We start from the raw sequence: 23,956 nt of genomic DNA on the forward strand, positions 1-23,956 counted from the left end.
TGTTAGAAATGTCATGAGAAACAAGAATTATGTAAAAGGATTGATGTAAGTCATTGTTTCCAAGAGAAAGGGAGACAGGAGTGTAAAAAAGCATTGTTTTTGGACGGCAATGAAGAAATGACTATGCTTTGCGATTTCTGTTGCTCAGAAAAACTTAGAAAGTTGATAATTGTGGGCAATGTTAGAAATGTCATGAGAAACAAGAATTATGTAAAAGGATTGATGTAAGTCATTGTTTCCAAGAGAAAGGGAGACAGGAGTGTAAAAAAAGCGTTGTTTTTGGACGGCAATGAAGAAATGACTATGTTTTACGATTTCTCTTGCTCAGAAAGACTTAGAAAATTGATAATTGTGGGCAATGTTAGAAATGTCATGAGAAACAAGAATTATGTAAAAGGACTGATGTAAGTCATTGTTTCCAAGAGAAAGGGAGACAGGAGTGTAAAAAAGCGTTGTTTTTGGACGGCAATGAAGAAATGACTATGCTTTGCGATTTCTGTTGCTCAGAAAAACTTAGAAAGTTGATAATTGTGGGCAATGTTAGAAATGTCATGAGAAACAAGAATTATGTAAAAGGATTGATGTAAGTCATTGTTTCCAAGAGAAAGGGAGACAGGAGTGTAAAAAAGCGTTGTTTTTGGACGGCAATGAAGAAATTACTATGTTTTGCGATTTCTCTTGCTCAGAAAGACTTAGAAAGTTGATAATTGTGGGCAATGTTAGAAATGTCATGAGAAACAAGAATTATGAAAAAGGATTGATGTAAGTCATTGTTTCCAAGAGAAAGGGAGACAGGAGTGTAAAAAAGCGTTGTTTTTGGACGGCAATGAAGAAATGACAATGTTTTGCGATTTCTCTTGCTCAGAAAGACTTAGAAAGTTGATAATTGTGGGCAATGTTAGAAATGTCCTGAGAAACAAGAATTATGTAAAAGCATTGATGTAAGTCATTGTTTCCAAGAGAAAGGGAGACAGGAGTGTAAAAAAGCGTTGTTTTTGGACGGCAATGAAGAAATGACTATGCTTTGCGATTTCTCTTGCTCAGAAAGACTTAGAAAGTTGATAATTGTGGGCAATATTAGAAATGTCATGAGAAACAAGAATTATGTCAAAGGATTGATGTAAGTCATTGTTTCCAAGAGAAAGGGAGACAGGGGTGTAAAAAAGCGTTGTTTTTGGATGGCAATGAAGAAATGACTATGTTTTGCAATTTCTCTTGCTCAGAAAGACTTAGAAAGTTGATAATTGTGGGCAATGTTAAAAATGTCATGAGAAACAAGAATTATGTAAAAGGATTGATGTACGTCATTGTTTCCAAGAGAAAGGGAGACAGGAGTGTAAAAAAAGCGTTGTTTTTGGACGGCAATGAAGAAATGACTATGTTTTGCGATTTCTCTTGCTCAAAAAGACTTAGAAAGTTGATAATTGTGGGCAATGTTAGAAATGTCATGAGAAACAAGAATTATGTAAAAGGATTGATGTAAGTCATTGTTTCCAAGAGAAAGGGAGACAGGAGTGTAAAAAAGCGTTGTTTTTGGACGGCAATGAAGAAATGACTATGTTTTGCGATTTCTCTTGCTCAGAAAGACTTAGAAAGTTGATAATTGTGGGCAATGTTAGAAATGTCATGAGAAACAAGAATTATGTAAAAGGATTGATGTAAGTCATTGTTTCCAAGAGAAAGGGAGGTAGGAGTGTAAAAAAGCGTTGTTTTTGGACGGCAATGAAGAAATTACTATGTTTTGCGATTTCTCTTGCTCAGAAAGACTTAGAAAGTTGATATTTGTGGGCAATGTTAGAAATGTCATGAGAAACAAGAATTATGTAAAAGGATTGATGTAAGTCATTGTTTCCAAGAGAAAGGGAGACAGGAGTGTAAAAAAGCGTTGTTTTTGGACGGCAATGAAGAAATGACTATGCTTTGCGATTTCTGTTGCTCAGAAAAACTTAGAAAGTTGATAATTGTGGGCAATGTTAGAAATGTCATGAGAAACAAGAATTATGTAAAAGGATTGATGTAAGTCATTGTTTCCAAGAGAAAGGCAGACAGGAGTGTAAAAAAGCATTGTTTTTGGACGGCAATGAAGAAATGACTATGCTTTGCGATTTCTGTTGCTCAGAAAAACTTAGAAAGTTGATAATTGTGGGCAATGTTAGAAATGTCATGAGAAACAAGAATTATGTAAAAGGATTGATGTAAGTCATTGTTTCCAAGAGAAAGGGAGACAGGAGTGTAAAAAAAGCGTTGTTTTTGGACGGCAATGAAGAAATGACTATGTTTTGCGATTTCTCTTGCTCAGAAAGACTTAGAAAGTTGATAATTGTGGGCAATGTTAGAAATGTCATGAGAAACAAGAATTATGTAAAATTATTTATGTAAGTCATTGTTTCCAAGAGAAAGGGAGACAGGAGTGTAAAAAAGCGTTGTTTTTGGATGACAATGAAGAAATGACTATGTTTTGCGATTTCTCTTGCTCAGAAAGACTTAGAACGTTGATAATTGTGGGCAATGTTAGAAATGTCATGAGAAACAAGAATTATGAAAAAGGATTGATGTAAGTCATTGTTTCCAAGAGAAAGGGAGACAGGAGTGTAAAAAAGCGTTGTTTTTGGACGGCAATGAAGAAATGACTATGTTTTGCGATTTCTCTTGCTCAGAAAGACTTAGAAAGTTGATAATTGTGGGCAATGTTAGAAATGTCATGAGAAACAAGAATTATGTCAAAGGACTGATGTAAGTCATTGTTTCCAAGAGAAAGGGAGACAGGAGTGTAAAAAAGCGTTGTTTTTGGATGGCAATGAAGAAATGACTATGTTTTGCAATTTCTCTTGCTCAGAAAGACTTAGAAAGTTGATAATTGTGGGCAATGTTAAAAATGTCGTGAGAAACAAGAATTATGTAAAAGGATTGATGTACGTCATTGTTTCCAAGAGAAAGGGAGACAGGAGTGTAAAAAAAGCGTTGTTTTTGGACGGCAATGAAGAAATGACTATGTTTTACGATTTCTCTTGCTCAGAAAGACTTAGAAAGTTGATAATTGTGGGCAATGTTAGAAATGTCATGAGAAACAAGAATTATGTAAAAGGATTGATGTAAGTCATTGTTTCCAAGAGAAAGGGAGGTAGGAGTGTAAAAAAGCGTTGTTTTTGGACGGCAATGAAGAAATTACTATGTTTTGCGATTTCTCTTGCTCAGAAAGACTTAGAAAGTTGATAATTGTGGGCAATGTTAGAAATGTCATGAGAAACAAGAATTATGAAAAAGGATTGATGTAAGTCATTGTTTCCAAGAGAAAGGGAGACAGGAGTGTAAAAAAGCGTTGTTTTTGGACGGCAATGAAGAAATGACTATGTTTTGCGATTTCTCTTGCTCAGAAAGACTTAGAAAGTTGATAATTGTGGGCAATGTTAGAAATGTCATGAGAAACAAGAATTATGTCAAAGGATTGATGTAAGTCATTGTTTCCAAGAGAAAGGGAGACAGGAGTGTAAAAAAGCGTTGTTTTTGGATGGCAATGAAGAAATGACTATGTTTTGCAATTTCTCTTGCTCAGAAAGACTTAGAAAGTTGATAATTGTGGGCAATGTTAAAAATGTCATGAGAAACAAGAATTATGTAAAAGGATTGATGTACGTCATTGTTTCCAAGAGAAAGGGAGACAGGAGTGTAAAAAAGCGTTGTTTTTGGACGGCAATGAAGAAATGACTATGCTTCGCGATTTCTCTTGCTCAGAAAGACTTAGAAATTTGATAATTGTGAGCAATGTTAGAAATGTCATGAGAAACAAGAATTATGTAAAAGGATTGATGTAAGTCATTGTTTCCAAGAGAAAGGGAGGTAGGAGTGTAAAAAAGCGTTGTGTTTGGACGGCAATGAAGAAATTACTATGTTTTGCGATTTCTCTTGCTCAGAAAGACTTAGAAAGTTGATAATTGTGGGCAATGTTAGAAATGTCATGAGAAACAAGAATTATGAAAAAGGATTGATGTAAGTCATTGTTTCCAAGAGAAAGGGAGACAGGAGTGTAAAAAAGCGTTGTTTTTGGACGGCAATGAAGAAATGACTATGCTTCGCGATTTCTCTTGCTCAGAAAGACTTAGAAATTTGATAATTGTGAGCAATGTTAGAAATGTCATGAGAAACAAGAATTATGTAAAAGGATTGATGTAAGTCATTGTTTCCAAGAGAAAGGGAGGTAGGAGTGTAAAAAAGCGTTGTTTTTGGACGGCAATGAAGAAATTACTATGTTTTGCGATTTCTCTTGCTCAGAAAGACTTAGAAAGTTGATAATTGTGGGCAATGTTAGAAATGTCATGAGAAACAAGAATTATGAAAAAGGATTGATGTAAGTCATTGTTTCCAAGAGAAAGGGAGACAGGAGTGTAAAAAAGCGTTGTTTTTGGACGGCAATGAAGAAATGACTATGTTTTGCGATTTCTCTTGCTCAGAAAGACTTAGAAAGTTGATAATTGTGAGCAATGTTAGAAATGTCATGAGAAACAAGAATTATGTAAAAGGATTGATGTAAGTCATTGTTTCCAAGAGAAAGGGAGACAGGAGTGTAAAAAAGCGTTGTTTTTGGACGACAATGAAGAAATGACTATGTTTTGCGATTTCTCTTGCTCAGAAAGACTTAGAAAGTTGATAATTGTGGGCAATGTTAGAAATGTCATGAGAAACAAGAATTATGTAAAAGGATTGATGTAAGTCATTTTTTCCAAGAGAAAGGGAGACAGGAGTGTAAAAAAAGCGTTGTTTTTGGACGGCAATGAAGAAATGACTATGTTTTGTGATTTCTCTTGCTCAGAAAGACAGAGAAAGTTGATAATTGTGGACAATGTTAAAAATGTCATGAGAAACAAGAATTATGTAAAAGGATTGATGTAAGTCATTGTTTCCAAGAGAAAGGGAGACAGGAGTGTAAAAAAAGCGTTGTTTTTGGACGGCAATGAAGAAATGACTATGTTTTGCGATTTCTCTTGCTCAGAAAGACTTAGAAAGTTGATAATTGTGGGCAATGTTAGAAATGTCATGAGAAACAAGAATTATGTAAAAGGATTGATGTAAGTCATTGTTTCCAAGAGAAAGGGAGACAGGAGTGTAAAAAAGCGTTGTTTTTGGACGGCAATGAAGAAATGACTATGTTTTGCGATTTCTCTTGCTCAGAAAGACTTAGAAAGTTGATAATTGTGGGCAATGTTAGAAATGTCATGAGAAACAAGAATTATGTAAAAGGATTGATGTAAGTCATTGTTTCCAAGAGAAAGGGAGGTAGGAGTATAAAAAAGCATTGTTTTTGGACGGCAATGAAGAAATTACTATGTTTTGCGATTTCTCTTGCTCAGAAAGACTTAGAAAGTTGATAATTGTGGGCAATGTTAGAAATGTCATGAGAAACAAGAATTATGTAAAAGGATTGATGTAAGTCATTGTTTCCAAGAGAAAGGGAGACAGGAGTGTAAAAAGCGTTGTTTTTGGACGGCAATGAAGAAATGACTATGCTTTGCGATTTCTCTTGCTCAGAAAAACTTAGAAAGTTGATAATTGTGGGCAATGTTAGAAATGTCATGAGAAACAAGAATTATGTAAAAGGATTGATGTAAGTCATTGTTTCCAAGAGAAAGGGAGACAGGAGTATAAAAAAGCGTTGTTTTTGGACGGCAATGAAGAAATGACTATGCTTTGCGATTTCTCTTGCTCAGAAAAACTTAGAAAGTTGATAATTGTGGGCAATGTTAGAAATGTCATGAGAAACAAGAATTATGTAAAAGGATTGATGTAAGTCATTGTTTCCAAGAGAAAGGGAGACAGGAGTGTAAAAAAAAGCGTTGTTTTTGGACGGCAATGAAGAAATGACTATGTTTTGCGATTTCTCTTGCTCAGAAAGACTTAGAAAGTTGATAATTGTGGGCAATGTTAGAAATGTCATGAGAAACAAGAATTATGTAAAAGGATTGATGTAAGTCATTGTTTCCAAGAGAAAGGGAGACAGGAGTGTAAAAAAGCGTTGTTTTTGGACGGCAATGAAGAAATTACTATGTTTTGCAATTTCTCTTGCTCAGAAAGACTTAGAAAGTTGATAATTGTGGGCAATGTTAGAAATGTCATGAGAAACAAGAATTATGAAAAAGGATTGATGTAAGTCATTGTTTCCAAGAGAAAGGGAGACAGGAGTGTAAAAAAGCGTTGTTTTTGGACGGCAATGAAGAAATGACTATGTTTTGCGATTTCTCTTGCTCAGAAAAACTTAGAAAGATGATAATTGTGGGCAATGTTAGAAATGTCATGAGAAACAAGAATTATGTAAAAGGATTGATGTAAGTCATTGTTTCCAAGAGAAAGGGAGACAGGAGTGTAAAAAAGCGTTGTTTTTGGACGGCAATGAAGAAATGACTATGTTTTGCGATTTCTCTTGCTCAGAAAGACTTAGAAAGTTGATAATTGTGGGCAATGTTAGAAATGTCATGAGAAACAAGAATTATGTAAAAGGATTGATGTAAGTCATTGTTTCCAAGAGAAAGGGAGGTAGGAGTATAAAAAAGCATTGTTTTTGGACGGCAATGAAGAAATTACTATGTTTTGCGATTTCTCTTGCTCAGAAAGACTTAGAAAGTTGATAATTGTGGGCAATGTTAGAAATGTCATGAGAAACAAGAATTATGTAAAAGGATTGATGTAAGTCATTGTTTCCAAGAGAAAGGGAGACAGGAGTGTAAAAAGCGTTGTTTTTGGACGGCAATGAAGAAATGACTATGCTTTGCGATTTCTCTTGCTCAGAAAAACTTAGAAAGTTGATAATTGTGGGCAATGTTAGAAATGTCATGAGAAACAAGAATTATGTAAAAGGATTGATGTAAGTCATTGTTTCCAAGAGAAAGGGAGACAGGAGTATAAAAAAGCGTTGTTTTTGGACGGCAATGAAGAAATGACTATGCTTTGCGATTTCTCTTGCTCAGAAAAACTTAGAAAGTTGATAATTGTGGGCAATGTTAGAAATGTCATGAGAAACAAGAATTATGTAAAAGGATTGATGTAAGTCATTGTTTCCAAGAGAAAGGGAGACAGGAGTGTAAAAAAAAGCGTTGTTTTTGGACGGCAATGAAGAAATGACTATGTTTTGCGATTTCTCTTGCTCAGAAAGACTTAGAAAGTTGATAATTGTGGACAATGTTAGAAATGTCATGAGAAACAAGAATTATGTAAAAGGATTGATGTAAGTCATTGTTTCCAAGAGAAAGGGAGACAGGAGTGTAAAAAAGCGTTGTTTTTGGACGGCAATGAAGAAATTACTATGTTTTGCAATTTCTCTTGCTCAGAAAGACTTAGAAAGTTGATAATTGTGGGCAATGTTAGAAATGTCATGAGAAACAAGAATTATGAAAAAGGATTGATGTAAGTCATTGTTTCCAAGAGAAAGGGAGACAGGAGTGTAAAAAAGCGTTGTTTTTGGACGGCAATGAAGAAATGACTATGTTTTGCGATTTCTCTTGCTCAGAAAAACTTAGAAAGATGATAATTGTGGGCAATGTTAGAAATGTCATGAGAAACAAGAATTATGTCAAAGGATTAATGTAAGTCATTGTTTCCAAGAGAAAGGGAGACAGGAGTGTAAAAAAGCGTTGTTTTTCGATGGCAATGAAGAAATGACTATGTTTTGCGATTTCTCTTGCTCAGAAAGACTTAGAAAGTTGATAATTGTGGGCAATGTTAGAAATGTCATGAGAAACAAGAATTATGTAAAAGGATTGATGTAAGTCATTGTTTCCAAGAGAAAGGGAGACAGGAGTGTAAAAAAAGCGTTGTTTTTGGACGGCAATGAAGAAATGACTATGTTTTGCGATTTCTCTTGCTCAGAAAGACAGAGAAAGTTGATAATTGTGGAAAATGTTAAAAATGTCATGAGAAACAAGAATTATGTAAAAGGATTGATGTAAGTCATTGTTTCCAAGAGAAAGGGAGACAGGAGTGTAAAAAAGCGTTGTTTTTGGACGGCAATGAAGAAATGACTATGTTTTGCGATTTCTCTTGCTCAGAAAGACTTAGAAAGTTGATAATTGTGGGCAATGTTAGAAATGTCATGAGAAACAAGAATTATGTAAAAGGATTGATGTAAGTCATTGTTTCCAAGAGAAAGGGAGACAGGAGTGTAAAAAAGCGTTGTTTTTGGACGGCAATGAAGAAATGACTATGCTTTGCGATTTCTCTTGCTCAGAAAAACTTAGAAAGTTGATAATTGTGGGCAATGTTAGAAATGTCATGAGAAACAAGAATTATGTAAAAAGATTGATGTAAGTCATTGTTTCCAAGAGAAAGGGAGACAGGAGTGTAAAAAAGCGTTGTTTTTGGACGGCAATGAAGAAATGACTATGCTTTGCGATTTCTCTTGCTCAGAAAAACTTAGAAAGTTGATAATAGTGGGCAATGTTAGAAATGTCATGAGAAACAAGAATTATGTAAAAAGATTGATGTAAGTCATTGTTTCCAAGAGAAAGGGAGACAGGAGTGTAAAATAGCATTGATTTTGGACGGCAATGAAGAAATGACTATGTTTTGCGATTTCTCTTGCTCAGAAAGACTTAGAAAGTTGATAATTGTGGGCAATGTTAGAAATGTCATGAGAAACAAGAATTATGTAAAAGGATTGATGTAAGTCATTGTTTCCAAGAGAAAGGGAGACAGGAGTGTAAAAAAGCGTTGTTTTTGGACGGCAATGAAGAAATGACTATGTTTTGCGATTTCTCTTGCTCAGAAAGACTTAGATAGTTGATATTTGTGGGCAATGTTAGAAATGTCATGACAAACAAGAATTATGTAAAAGGATTGATGTAAGTCATTGTTTCTAAGAGAAAGGGAGACAGGAGTGTAAAAAAGCGTTGTTTTTGGACGGCAATGAAGAAATTACTATATTTTGCAATTTCTCTTGCTCAGAAAGACTTAGAAAGTTGATAATTGTGGGCAATGTTAGAAATGTCATGAATAACAAGAATTATGTAAAAGGATTGATGTAAGTCATTGTTTCCAAGAGAAAGGGAGACAGGAGTGTAAAAAAAGCGTTGTTTTTGGACGGCAATGAAGAAATGACTATGTTTTACAATTTCTCTTGCTCAGAAAGACTTAGAAAATTGATAATTGTGGGCAATGTTAGAAATGTCATGAGAAACAAGAATTATGTAAAAGGATTGATGTAAGTCATTGTTTCCAAGAGAAAGGGAGACAGGAGTGTAAAAAAGCGTTGTTTTTGGACGGCAATGAAGAAATGACTATGTTTTGCGATTTCTCTTGCTCAGAAAGACTTAGAAAGTTGATAATTGTGGGCAATGTTAGAAATGTCATGAGAAACAAGAATTATGTAAAATTATTTATGTAAGTCATTGTTTCCAAAAGAAAGGGAGACAGGAGTGTAAAAAAGCGTTGTTTTTGGACGACAATGAAGAAATGACTATGTTTTGCGCTTTCTCTTGCTCAGAAAGACTTAGAAAGTTGATAATTGTGGGCAATGTTAGAAATGTCATGAGAAACAAGAATTATGTAAAAGGATTGATGTAAGTCATTTTTTCCAAGAGAAAGGGAGACAGGAGTGTAAAAAAAGCGTTGTTTTTGGACGGCAATGAAGAAATGACTGTTTTGCGATTTCTCTTGCTCAGAAAGACAGAGAAAGTTGATAATTGTGGACAATGTTAGAAATGTCATGAGAAACAAGAATTATGTAAAAGGATTGATGTAAGTCATTGTTTCCAAGAGAAAGGGAGGTAGGAGTGTAAAAAAGCGTTGTTTTTGGACGGCAATGAAGAAATTACTATGTTTTGCGATTTCTCTTGCTCAGAAAGACTTAGAAAGTTGATAATTGTGGGCAATGTTAGAAATGTCATGAGAAACAAGAATTATGAAAAAGGATTGATGTAAGTCATTGTTTCCAAGAGAAAGGGAGACAGGAATGTAAAAAAGCGTTGTTTTTGGACGGCAATGAAGAAATGACTATGTTTTGCGATTTCTCTTGCTCAGAAAGACTTAGAAAGTTGATAATTGTGGGCAATGTTAGAAATGTCATGAGAAACAAGAATTATGTAAAAGGATTGATGTAAGTCATTGTTTCCAAGAGAAAGGGAGGTAGGAGTGTAAAAAAGCGTTGTTTTTGGACGGCAATGAAGAAATGACTATGTTTTGCGATTTCTCTTGCTCAGAAAGACTTAGAAAGTTGATAATTGTGGGCAATGTTAGAAATGTCATGAGAAACAAGAATTATGAAAAAGGATTGATGTAAGTCATTGTTTCCAAGAGAAAGGGAGACAGGAGTGTAAAAAAGCGTTGTTTTTGGACGGCAATGAAGAAATGACTATGTTTTGCGATTTCTCTTGCTCAGAAAGACTTAGATAGTTGATATTTGTGGGCAATGTTAGAAATGTCATGAGAAACAAGAATTATGTAAAAGGATTGATGTAAGTCATTGTTTCCAAGAGAAAGGGAGACAGGAGTGTAAAAAAGCGTTGTTTTTGGACGGCAATGAAGAAATTACTATGTTTTGCAATTTCTCTTGCTCAGAAAGACTTAGAAAGTTGATAATTGTGGGCAATGTTAGAAATGTCATGAGAAACAAGAATTATGTAAAAGGATTGATGTAAGTTATTGTTTCCAAGAGAAAGGGAGATAGGAGTGTAAAAAAAGCGTTGTTTTTGGACGGCAATGAAGAAATGACTATGTTTTGCGATTTCTCTTGCTCAGAAAGACTTAGAAAGTTGATAATTGTGGGCAATGTTAGAAATGTCATGAGAAACAAGAATTATGTAAAAGGATTGATGTAAGTCATTTTTTCCAAGAGAAAGGGAGACAGGAGTGTAAAAAAAGCGTTGTTTTTGGACGGCAATGAAGAAATGACTATGTTTTGCGATTTCTCTTGCTCAGAAAGACAGAGAAAGTTGATAATTGTGGACAATGTTAAAAATGTCATGAGAAACAAGAATTATGTAAAAGGATTGATGTAAGTCATTGTTTCCAAGAGAAAGGGAGACAGGAGTGTAAAAAAAGCGTTGTTTTTGGACGGCAATGAAGAAATGACTATGTTTTGCGATTTCTCTTGCTCAGAAAGACTTAGAAAGTTGATAATTGTGGGCAATGTTAGAAATGTCATGAGAAACAAGAATTATGAAAAAGGATTGATGTAAGTCATTGTTTCCAAGAGAAAGGGAGACAGGAGTGTAAAAAAGCGTTATTTTTGGACGGCAATGAAGAAATGACTATGTTTTGCGATTTCTCTTGCTCAGAAAGACTTAGAAAGTTGATATTTGTGGGCAATGTTAGAAATGTCATGAGAAACAAGAATTATGTAAAAGGATTGATGTAAGTCATTGTTTCCAAGAGAAAGGGAGACAGGAGTGTAAAAAAGCATTGTTTTTGGACGGCAATGAAGAAATGACTATGTTTTGCGATTTCTCTTGCTCAGAAAGACTTAGAAAGTTGATAATTGTGGGCAATGTTAGAAATGTCATGAGAAACAAGAATTATGTCAAAGGATTGATGTAAGTCATTGTTTCCAAGCGAAAGGGAGACAGGAGTGTAAAAAAGCGTTGTTTTTGGACGGCAATGAAGAAATGACTATGTTTTGCGATTTCTCTTGCTCAGAAAGACTTAGGGCTAGATTTACTATCAGGCGTGTTTCTAAACCCGCTGACTTTCGGCGGGTTTGGCGGCGGTTTAGCCATCGCCGGATTTACTAAGGCTAAACCCGTCGTCCAAACGACCAGAAAAGATGTTTTCAAACCCGCCTCTGTGTAAAGCGCCATGACGGTTTCAACAATGTTCAACATACAAACAGCCGGATTTACTATTAGGGGGTTTATAAAGCCGCCGGAAAACCGCCATTCAAAAGACCAAAATGAAAGCGCTGCTTGTGAGCGGCGTGATGGTTCAAACAGTGTGCTGTTGCAGGTATTTTGCCAATCAGACCATAAGAGAAAGGCCTATTTCATGTCCAATGACCCATTAGGACTGTGTATAGAAAATGGGCAAAGTGTCATGAAATTTCAGGCTACTGTTTTTTTTGTTTTCCATTATTTTTTGACCCAGTATGATTGCATAGTAAAATCTCATTTCACCTTTCCTTTTCTAGTTGTTTTGTACTTTCCAAAAAACCACTAGAATACTGTTGCCTCAAAGAAACTAGGATGGGAATTGTTGCATTACATAGTTAACCCTTATTTTAATGCTAATGCAATCCACATGTGAAAAATGGTTTTTCTGCCTGAAGCAATCACAGACAATCACCGTCTATTGCCCAGCAGTTAATCATGATGCTTACAAAAAGGGCCCCTCATTATTTGGCAGGTGTGGGGTTGTTGGAGAATGGCCTTTGCAGGTAATGTGGTGCATTCTTGCCAGGATATGTTTGCAGCTTTTTACCTGATGGAGGCAGAAAGGCGCCAGGAGGAGGAGGATGAACAGCAGTTGGCATCTGTTCCGCGGAGCCTGCAAAGACCCCGCACTCCACGTGCATTTCCAGTGCGTTTGAATCTGGAGTCTTTGGCTGATGTGGAGGTAGTACAAATGTTTCGCCTCAATCGTACTAACCTCATGGCACTGTATGAGCAAGTGAAGGATGATTTGGAGCCTACAACCAGCCGCTCTAATGCAGTGTCAGGACTACACAAACTACTGTGTGCAGTTCACTTTTTGGCAACAGGTTCCTTTCAATCTGTGTCCTCCAGAGTGATTGGCTTATGCCGACATTTTCAAGGCATTTTGGACAGGTTTTAGGTGCCCTTAAAAGAGTGTGCCCTAGATATATCTGCTTCCCCGGCCAGGAGTCACAGTGGCATGAGCTCAAGGGAGCTTTCTATAGGGTCGCAGGTATCCCTAATGTAATGGGTGCAATAGATTGCACTCATATTGCCCTGAGACCACCTCACCACAGGGCAGAGGTTTTTGTTAATCGCCATCATTACCACTCCCTGAATGTGCAGGTTGTCTGCGATGCTAACCAGCGTATATTAAGTGTTGTTGCAGGCTATCCTGGGTCATGTCATGATGCCTTTATCCTGAGACAGTCTATCCTTTATGCCAAATTTGAAAGTAGTGAAATGCCGGAGGGATGGCTTTTGGGTATGTACTTTGCATGTTTTATATATCCCTTATCCTTTACTTTGAGCATGTTGTACAGCAGTTAGCATATGTGAGTCCATACTCACATATGCTAACTGCTGTACAACATGCTCAAAGTAAATGGTAGCTAACATTTTACTTTTATTGCAGAAGATTCAGGATATGGGTGTCGCTCCTGGCTCATGACTTCTCTGCTGCATCCTCAGACTCCTGCACAGCACCAATACAATGAGGCACACATAAGCACAGGTGTCCTAGAACGTACGTTTGGACTCTTGAAAACCAGGTTCAGGTGCCTTGATAAATCTGGTGGGGTGCTTATGTATGCACCTGAAAAGGTATCTGAGATTGTCCTGGCTTGCTGTCTGCTGCATAACCTGGCTTTACATCAACTTACCCCACCGATTATTGCAGTAGACAGTGAAGAAGGGGTACGTGTCACATCTGGTGATGTGCAGAGCACAGAGGGCGGAAGGGAGATTAGAGACCGTCTAATTGCAAACTACTTTACGTGTAAGTACATAGTATGAAAAACATTTTTTGCTCCAAAATGTGTTTTATGTGAGTGCAATTTTAGTATTTTATTTTAAATGTTTTGTAAATTGGAACCTTTAAAAACAGGATAGTGTGTACTCCTCATGTGGTAAATATGAACATCCCTGGAATGTGACAGTCAGAGGTCAATGTTTAAGTGAAATTAGTGCATAGTTGTTAAAAAATCAGTATACTCTTGTTTAATGTGCAGAAAAGAAAGACTGACACAATAGAAATTTAACTGCATTTATTGCAGAACACAATAAATAATAACGTATAATGGTTATAGAAACTTGACAAAACATTAATCAATAAGAAACATTATGCTAGCGATGCCTTTTTGCAGGCATATCGCTATGCTTGGTGCCACTCTCTCCCCTCCCTCGCCCACCCCTGGTGCGAGCACCTCTCTTTGGAGGAGTACTCTGTAGAGATGTGGTAGGCGTACTAGCGGCACTGGTGGTGGCTGAAGACATAGGTGCCGGTAAACGGGCTACAATTTCTGAATGTAGTTGCCCTGCCAGCCGGGTCACATTGGCATTCCCCTTACGTACTGTGGAATGTAAGGCCTCCACAGCCCCAGTCATTTGGGCCAGGTGCACATTGGTCTGTTCTAAAGCTGTTGCCAGACGGTTGATTCCAGCAGGGAGTTGACTATTGGAGCGGTGTATCCGCCTCAACTGGGCCGCAATTTGTGACATGTGGCGAGTTTGCCTGTCCATGAACAATGTCTGTTGCTGCTGGAATGCGCCAATAGACAGCGCCATTTCTCTGGCTGGGTCCATACTTTCAGGTGCAGGTTGGTGGTGTAATGGTTCAGCAGGGCCAGGTGAAACTTCCTGGAGGCCAGACACAGGGGCATCCACTGTTACCAGGGTGATGGTCGTTTGATCCTCTGGCTCAGGGGACATTTCCAGGGACTCCGCCTGAGGTGGCTGGTATGAAGAGGGCCCTGTGTATGAAAAATGAGGGTAAGTATATAGTATATAATATGTTTGTAAATTGTATTCTGAACACTGGATAGGAAAGAATATTCTTTAGCAACTACAGATTCTTTCACAATGTTTGCATTCCTGATTTCAAGTCCTATGCTACCTGCTTACGGATGCACTTATTATCCTTTTAATACCCATTATCATTTGGTCTGTGTAGTACATGCTGGGTTATTTTGACTAAACTGCATGCTATAAAAAGTGGAGATGTTGCCTATAGCAACCAATCAGATTTTAGCTGTCATTTTGTTGAATGCAATAAATAAAGTAAAGGTATATTCTGATGGGTTACTATAGGCAACATATCAGTTTAGTAAAATGTAGCCCTAACTTCTCATTGCAAACAATTAAAAAAAAAAAAAAAAAAAATTGACAGCAACATTTGCACAGAAAATCAATTAACTCCATTATTTCTCTCCTAAACAGAAATCACGTACCTGCTTGCTCGTCTGTGCCCGAATCTCTCGCTGAAGGTGGGGGTGTAGGTCTGGCACTGGGACTGAACTGCGGTCCTGGCGATTCTGGATGTATTAGAAAAAGCATACAATGTATTTCCAGAAAAAAACAATTTCCAAATATACTGTTTATTGCACAAATGTGTTTGCAATTTTTTTTTTTCTATGAGAAAAAAAAACCTTTACAAACTATTAGAGGCAAAAATACACTTTGAAAAACAAAAACAAAAAATTTTTTTAAGAAAAAACGTTTGCAAAGAGAAAAGCAGTTTTGCAAAGAGAAAAGCAGTTTTAAAAAGAGAAAAGCAGTTTTGCAAAGAGAAAAGCAGTTTTAAAAAGAGAAAAGCAGTTTTAAAAAGAGAAAAAATATATAAATACTGTTAGAGTAAAATATGCAAATAACTCACCAACTACTTGTCCAAAAGAGGGCGAATCCGTGTCTTGGACGTTTATCCCCTCGACAATCTCTGCCGGCATTATCTGTCGCAGCTCCTCCTTGTACGTTGTGTACTCAATACGAAGAGGGGGGCCACCACCCGTGCGCCTGGTTGCCCTCTTTTCCTGGGCCATCTTCTCTTTCAGCCTCCTTTTTATATCCGAAAACCGCTTGCGGCAGTGCGCCACTGTCCTCTTTAGTGGGCCCACTGCATTCACGGCATCACAGACACGCCCCCACAATTGGTGACGCCGCCTTAGAGGAGTCCGGGCTGCCAGGTTGCCTAGTATGACCTCATAACAGGGAACGATATTGTGCACCAACACACAATTCTCATCATGTGAGAAGCGCACATTCCTCCCTATCTTGGTCTTCCTGCCCTGACCTGTCTCCTCAACCTCTCCCTCTCCCTCCTCTGACCCCTCAACCTCCATGTCATGAGAAACAAAATTTATGTAAAAGGATTGATGTAAGTCATTGTTTCCAAGAGAAAATGAGACAGGAGTGTAAAAAAGCGTTGTTTTTGGACGGCAATGAAGAAATGACTATGTTTTGCGAGTTCTTTTGCTCAGAAAGACTTAGAAAGTTGATAATTGTGGGGAATGTTAGAAATGTCATGAGAAACAAGAATTAAGTAAAAGGATTGATGAAAGTTATTGTTTCCAAGAGAAAGGGAGACAGGAGTGTAAAAAAGCGTTGTTTTTGGACGGCAATGAAGAAATGACTATGTTTTGCAATTTCTCTTGCTCAGAAAGACTTAGAAAGTTGATAAATGTGAGCAATGTTAGAAATGTCATGAGAAACAATAATTATGTAAAAGGATTGATGTAAGTCATTGTTTCCAAGAGAAAGGGAGACAGGAGTGTAAAATAGCATTGTTTTTGGACGGCAATGAAGAAATGACTATGTTTTGCGATTTCTCTTGCTCAGAAAGACTTAGAAAGTTGATAATTGTGGGCAATGTTAGAAATGTCATGAGAAACAAGAATTATGTAAAAGAATTGATGTAAGTCATTGTTTCCAAGAGAAAGGGAGACAGGAGTGTAAAATAGCATTGTTTTTGGACGGCAATGAAGAAATGACTATGTTTTGCGATTTCTCTTGCTCAGAAAGACTTAGAAAGTTGATAATTGTGGGCAATGTTAGAAATGTCATGAGAAACAAGAATTATGTAAAAGGATTGATGTAAGTCATTGTTTCCAAGAGAAAGGGAGACAGGAGTGTAAAAAAGCGTTGTTTTTGGACGGCAATGAAGAAATGACTATGTTTTGCGATTTCTCTTGCTCAGAAAGACTTAGAAAGTTGATAATTGTGGGCAATGTTAGAAATGTCATGAGAAACAAGAATTAAGTAAAAGGATTGATGAAAGTTATTGTTTCCAAGAGAAAGGGAGACAGGAGTGTAAAAAAGGGGGTTTTTTTGGACGGCAATGAAGAAATGACTATGTTTTGCGATTTCTCTTGCTCAGAAAGACTTAGAAAGTTGATAATTGTGGGCAATGTTAGAAATGTCATGAGAAACAGGAATTTTGTAAAAGGATTGATGTAAGTCATTGTTTCCAAGAGAAAGGGAGACAGGAGTGTAAAAAAGCGTTGTTTTTGGACGGCAATGAAGAAATGACTATGTTTTGCGATTTCTCTTGCTCAGAAAGACTTAGAAAGTTGATAATTGTGGGCAATGTTAGAAATGTCATGAGAAACAGGAATTATGTAAAAGGATTGATGTAAGTCATTGTTTCCAAGAGAAAGGGAGACAGGAGCGTAAAAAATCGTTGTTTTTGGACCGCAATGAAGAAATGACTATGTTTTGCGATTTCTCTTGCTCAGAAAGACTTAGAAAGTTGATAATTGTGGGCAATGTTAGAAATGTCATGAGAAACAAGAATTATGTAAAAGGATTGATGTAAGTCATTGTTTCCAAGAGAAAGGGAGACAGGAGTGTAAAAAAGCGTTCTTTTTGGACGGCAATGAAGAAATGACTATGTTTTGCGATTTCTCTTGCTCAGAAAGACTTAGAAAGTTGATAATTGTGGGCAATGTTAGAAATGTCATGAGAAACAAGAATTATGTAAAAGGATTGATGTAAGTCCTTGTTTCCAAGAGAAAGGGAGACAGGAGTGTAAAAAAGCGTTGTTTTTGGACGGCAATGAAGAAATGACTATGTTTTGCGATTTCTCTTGCTCAGAAAGACTTAGAAAGTTGATAATTGTGGGCAATGTTAGAAATGTCATGAGAAACAGGAATTATGTAAAAGGATTGATGTAAGTCATTGTTTCCAAGAGAAAGGGAGACAGGAGTGTAAAAAAGCGTTGTTTTTGGACCGCAATGAAGAAATGACTATGTTTTGCGATTTCTCTTGCTCAGAAAGACTTAGAAAGTTGATAAATGTGGGCAATGTTAGAAATGTCATGAGAAACAAGAATTAAGTAAAAGGATTGATGTAAGTCATTGTTTCCAAGAGAAAGGGAGACAGGAGTGTAAAAAAGCGTTGTTTTTGGACGGCAATGAAGAAATGACTATGTTTTGCAATTTCTCTTGCTCAGAAAACTTAGAAAGTTCATAATTGTGGGCAATGTTAGAAATGTCATGAGAAACAAGAATTATGTAAAAGGATTGATGTAAGTCATTGTTTCCAAGAGAAAGGGAGACAGGAGTGTAAAAAAGCGTTGTTTCTGGAAGGCAATGAAGAAATGACTATGTTTTGCAATTTCTCTTGCTCAGAAAGACTTAGAAAGTTGATAATTGTGGGCAATGTTAGAAATGTCATGAGAAACAAGAATTATGTAAAAGGATTGATGTAAGTCATTGTTTCCAAGAGAAAGGGAGACAGGAGTGTAAAAAAGCGTTGTTTTTGGACGGCAATGAAGAAATGACTATGTTTTGCGATTTCTCTTGCTCAGAAAGACTTAGAAAGTTGATAATTGTGGGCAATGTTAGAAATGTCATGAGAAACAAGAATTATGTAAAAGGATTGATGTAAGTCCTTGTTTCCAAGAGAAAGGGAGACAGGAGTGTAAAAAAGCGTTGTTTTTGGACGGCAATGAAGAAATGACTATGTTTTGCGATTTCTCTTGCTCAGAAAGACTTAGAAAGTTGATAATTGTGGGCAATGTTAGAAATGTCATGAGAAACAAGAATTATGTAAAAGGATTGATGTAAGTCATTGTTTCCAAGAGAAAGGGAGACATGAGTGTAAAAAATCGTTGTTTTTGGACGGCAATGAAGAAATGACTATGTTTTGCGATTTCTCTTGCTCAGAAAGACTTAGAAAGTTGATAATTGTGGGCAATGTTAGAAATGTCATGAGAAACAAGAATTATGTAAAAGAATTGATGTAAGTCATTGTTTCCAAGAGAAAGGGAGACAGGAGTGTAAAATAGCATTGTTTTTGGACGGCAATGAAGAAATGACTATGTTTTGCGATTTCTCTTGCTCAGAAAGACTTAGAAAGTTGATAATTGTGGGCAATGTTAGAAATGTCATGAGAAACAAGAATTATGTAAAAGGATTGATGTAAGTCATTGTTTCTAAGAGAAAGGGAGACAGGAGTGTAAAAAAGCATTGTTTTTGGACGGCAATGAAAAAATGACTATGTTTTGCGATTTCTCTTGCTCAGAAAGACTTAGAAAGTTGATAATTGTGGGCAATGTTAGAAATGTCATGAGAAACAAGAATTATGTAAAAGGATTGATGTAAGTCATTGTTTCCAAGAGAAAGGGAGACAGGAGTGTAAAAAAGCGTTGTTTTTGGACGGCAATGAAGAAATGACTATGTTTTGCGATTTCTCTTGCTCAGAAAGACTTAGAAAGTTGATAATTGTGGGCAATGTTAGAAATGTCATGAGAAACAAGAATTATGTAAAAGGATTGATGTAAGTCATTGTTTCCAAGAGAAAGGGAGACAGGAGTGTAAAAAAGCGTTGCTTTTGGACGGCAATGAAGAAATGACTATGTTTTGCGATTTCTCTTGCTCAGAAAGACTTAGAAAGTTGATAATTGTGGGCAATGTTAGAAATGTCATGAGAAACAAGAATTAAGTAAAAGGATTGATTAAAGTTATTGTTTCCAAGAGAAAGGGAGACAGGAGTGTAAAAAAGCGTTGTTTTTGGACGGCAATGTAGAAATGACTATGTTTTGCGATTTCTCTTGCTCAGAAAGACTTAGAAAGTTGATAATTGTGGGCAATGTTAGAAATGTCATGAGAAACAAGAATTATGTAAAAGGATTGATGTAAGTCATTGTTTCCAAGAGAAAGGGAGATAGGAGTGTAAAAAAGCGTTGTTTTTGGACGGCAATGAAGAAATGACTATGTTTTGCGATTTCTCTTGCTCAGAAAGACTTAGAAAGTTGATAATTGTGGGCAATGTTAGAAATGTCATGAGAAACAAGAATTATGTAAAAGGATTGATGTAAGTCATGGTTTCCAAGAGAAAGGGAGACAGGAGTGTAAAAAAGCGTTGTTTTTGGACGGCAATGAAGAAATGACTATGTTTTGCGATTTCTCTTGCTCAGAAAGACTTAGAAAGTTGTGAACTGTGGGCAATGTTAGAAATGTCATGAGAAACAGGAATTATGTAAAAGGATTGATGTAAGTCATTGTTTCCAAGAGAAAGGGAGACAGGAGTGTAAAAAAAGCGTTGTTTTTGGACCGCAATGAAGAAATGACTATGTTTTGCGATTTCTCTTGCTCAGAAAGACTTAGAAAGTTGATAAATGTGGGCAATGTTAGAAATGTCATGAGAAACAAGAATTATGTAAAAGGATTGATGTAAGTCATTGTTTCCAAGAGAAAGTGAGACAGGAGTGTAAAAAAGCGTTGTTTTTGGACGGCAATGAAGAAATGACTATGTTTTGCGATTTCTCTTGCTCAGAAACACAGAAAGTTGATAATTGTGGGCGATGTTAGAAATGTCATGAGAAACAAGAATTATGTAAAAGGATTGATGTAAGTCATTGTTTCCAAGAGAAAGGGAGACAGGAGTGTAAAAAAGCATTGTTTTTGGACGGCAATGAAGAAATGACTATGTTTTGTGATTTCTCTTGCTCAGAAAGACTTAGAAAGTTGATAATTGTGGGCAATGTTAGAAATGTCATGAGAAACAAGAATTATGTAAAAGGATTGATGTAAGTCATTGTTTCCAAGAGAAAGGGAGACAGGAGTGTAAAAAAGCGTTGTTTTTGGACGGCAATGAAGAAATGACTATGTTTTGCGATTTCTCTTGCTCAGAAAGACTTAGAAAGTTGATAATTGTGGGCAATGTTAGAAATGTCATGAGAAACAAAATTTATGTAAAAGGATTGATGTAAGTCATTGTTTCCAAGAGAAAGGGAGACAGGAGTGTAAAAAAGCATTGTTTTTGGACGGCAATGAAGAAATGACTATGTTTTGCGATTTCTCTTGCTCAGAAAGACTTAGAAAGTTGATAATTGTGGGCAATGTTAGAAATGTCATGAGAAACAAAATTTATGTAAAAGGATTGATGTAAGTCATTGTTTCCAAGAGAAAGGGAGACAGGAGTGTAAAAAAGCGTTGTTTTTGGACGGCAATGAAGAAATGACTATGTTTCGCGATTTCTCTTGCTCAGAAAGACTTAGAAAGTTGATAATTGTGGGCAATGTTAGAAATGTCATGAGAAACAAGAATTATGTAAAAGGATTGATGTAAGTCATTGTTTCCAAGAGAAAGTGAGACAGGAGTGTAAAAAAGCGTTGTTTTTGGACGGCAATGAAGAAATGACTATGTTTTGCGATTTCTCTTGCTCAGAAAGACTTAGAAAGTTGATAATTGTGGGCAATGTTAGAAATGTCATGAGAAACAAAATTTATGTAAAAGGATTGATGTAAGTCAATGTTTCCAAGAGAAAGGGAGACAGGAGTGTAAAAAAGCGTTGTTTTTGGACGGCAATGAAGAAATGACTATGTTTTGCGATTTCTCTTGCTCAGAAAGACTTAGAAAGTTGATAATTGTGGGCAATGTTAGAAATGTCATGAGAAACAAGAATTATGTAAAAGGATTGATGTAAGTCATTGTTTCCAAGAGAAAGTGAGACAGGAGTGTAAAAAAGCGTTGTTTTTGGACGGCAATGAAGAAATGACTATGTTTTGCGATTTCTCTTGCTCAGAAAGACTTAGAAAGTTGATAATTGTGGGCAATGTTAGAAATGTCATGAGAAACAAAATTTATGTAAAAAGATTGATGTAAGTCATTGTTTCCAAGAGAAAGGGAGACAGGAGTGTAAAAAAGCGTTGTTTTTGGACGGCAATGAAGAAATGACTATGTTTTGCGATTTCTCTTGCTCAGAAAGACTTAGAAAGTTGATAATTGTGGGCAATGTTAGAAATGTCATGAGAAACAAGAATTATGTAAAAGGATTGATGTAAGTCATTGTTTCCAAGAGAAAGGGAGACAGGAGTGTAAAAAAGCGTTGTTTTTGGACGGCAATGAAGAAATGACTATGTTTTGCGATTTCTCTTGCTCAGAAAGACTTAGAAAGTTGATAATTGTGGGCGATGTTAGAAATGTCATGAGAAACAAGAATTATGTAAAAGGATTGATGTAAGTCATTGTTTCCAAGAGAAAGGGAGACAGGAGTGTAAAAAAGCATTGTTTTTGGACGGCAATGAAGAAATGACTATGTTTTGTGATTTCTCTTGCTCAGAAAGACTTAGAAAGTTGATAATTGTGGGCAATGTTAGAAATGTCATGAGAAACAAGAATTATGTAAAAGGATTGATGTAAGTCCTTGTTTCCAAGAGAAAGGGAGACAGGAGTGTAAAAAAGCGTTGTTTTTGGACGGCAATGAAGAAATGACTATGTTTTGCGATTTCTCTTGCTCAGAAAGACTTAGAAAGTTGATAATTGTGGGCAATGTTAGACATGTCATGAGAAACAAGAATTATGTAAAAGGATTGATGTAAGTCATTGTTTCCAAGAGAAAGGGAGACAGGAGTGTAAAAAAGCGTTGTTTTTCGACGGCAATGAAGAAATGACTATGTTTTGCGATTTCTCTTGCTCAGAAAGACTTAGAAAGTTGATAATTGTGGGCAATGTTAGAAATGTCATGAGAAACAAAATTTATGTAAAAGGATTGATGTAAGTCATTGTTTCCAAGAGAAAGGGAGACAGGAGTGTAAAAAAGCGTTGTTTTTGGACGGCAATGAAGAAATGACTATGTTTTGCGATTTCTCTTGCTCAGAAAGACTTAGAAAGTTGATAATTGTGGGCAATGTTAGAAATGTCATGAGAAACAAGAATTATGTAAAAGGATTGATGTAAGTCATTGTTTCCAAGAGAAAGTGAGACAGGAGTGTAAAAAAGCGTTGTTTTTGGACGGCAATGAAGAAATGACTATGTTTTGCGATTTCTCTTGCTCAGAAAGACTTAGAAAGTTGATAATTGTGGGCAATGTTAGAAATGTCATGAGAAACAAAATTTATGTAAAAGGATTGATGTAAGTCAATGTTTCCAAGAGAAAGGGAGACAGGAGTGTAAAAAAGCGTTGTTTTTGGACGGCAATGAAGAAATGACTATGTTTTGCGATTTCTCTTGCTCAGAAAGACTTAGAAAGTTGATAATTGTGGGCAATGTTAGAAATGTCATGAGAAACAAGAATTATGTAAAAGGATTGATGTAAGTCATTGTTTCCAAGTGAAAGTGAGACAGGAGTGTAAAAAAGCGTTGTTTTTGGACGGCAATGAAGAAATGACTATGTTTTGCGATTTCTCTTGCTCAGAAAGACTTAGAAAGTTGATAATTGTGGGCAATGTTAGAAATGTCATGAGAAACAAAATTTATGTAAAAAGATTGATGTAAGTCATTGTTTCCAAGAGAAAGGGAGACAGGAGTGTAAAAAAGCGTTGTTTTTTGGACCGCAATGAAGAAATGACTATGTTTTGCGATTTCTCTTGCTCAGAAAGACTTAGAAAGTTGATAATTGTGGGCAATGTTAGAAATGTCATGAGAAACAAAATTTATTTAAAAGGATTGATGTAAGTCATTGTTTCCAAGAGAAAGGGAGACAGGAGTGTAAAAAAGCGTTGTTTTTGGACGGCAATGAAGAAATGACTATGTTTTGCGATTTCTCTTGCTCAGAAAGACTTAGTAAGTTGATAATTGTGGGCAATGTTAGAAATGTCATGAGAAACAAGAATTATGTAAAAGGATTAATGTAAGTCATTGTTTCCAAGAGAAAGGGAGACAGGAGTGTAAAAAAGCGTTGTTTTTGGACGGCAATGAAGAAATGACTATGTTTTGCGATTTCTCTTGCTCAGAAAGACTTAGAAAGTTGATAATTGTGGGCAATGTTAGAAATGTCATGAGAAACAAGAATTATGTAAAAGGATTGATGTAAGTCATTGTTTCCAAGAGAAAGGGAGACAGGAGTGTAAAAAAGCGTTGTTTTTGGACGGCAATGAAGAAATGACTATGTTTTGCGATTTCTCTTGCTCA

At 36.3% G+C, this 23,956-nt stretch overlaps 1 protein-coding gene across 1 annotated transcript in view; it reads right to left on the minus strand.

Annotated features, from left to right (window-relative positions):
* LOC142098512 (uncharacterized) overlaps window positions 1–15,943 on the minus strand; it is a 105,043-nt gene extending 89,100 nt beyond the window's left edge. Inside the window, exons 1-3 of the mRNA XM_075181353.1 lie at window positions 15,481–15,943; window positions 15,056–15,139; window positions 14,143–14,578 (exon numbers count right to left, since the gene is read on the minus strand). Of these exons, the coding sequence (XP_075037454.1) occupies window positions 14,143–14,578; window positions 15,056–15,139; window positions 15,481–15,943 (983 nt within the window). The remainder of the gene's footprint in view (window positions 1–14,142; window positions 14,579–15,055; window positions 15,140–15,480) is intronic.
* Window positions 15,944–23,956: the final 8,013 nt, after the last annotated feature.

This window comes from Mixophyes fleayi, chromosome 7, assembly GCF_038048845.1.
Source record: "Mixophyes fleayi isolate aMixFle1 chromosome 7, aMixFle1.hap1, whole genome shotgun sequence".
Lineage (NCBI taxonomy): Eukaryota > Metazoa > Chordata > Amphibia > Anura > Limnodynastidae > Mixophyes > Mixophyes fleayi.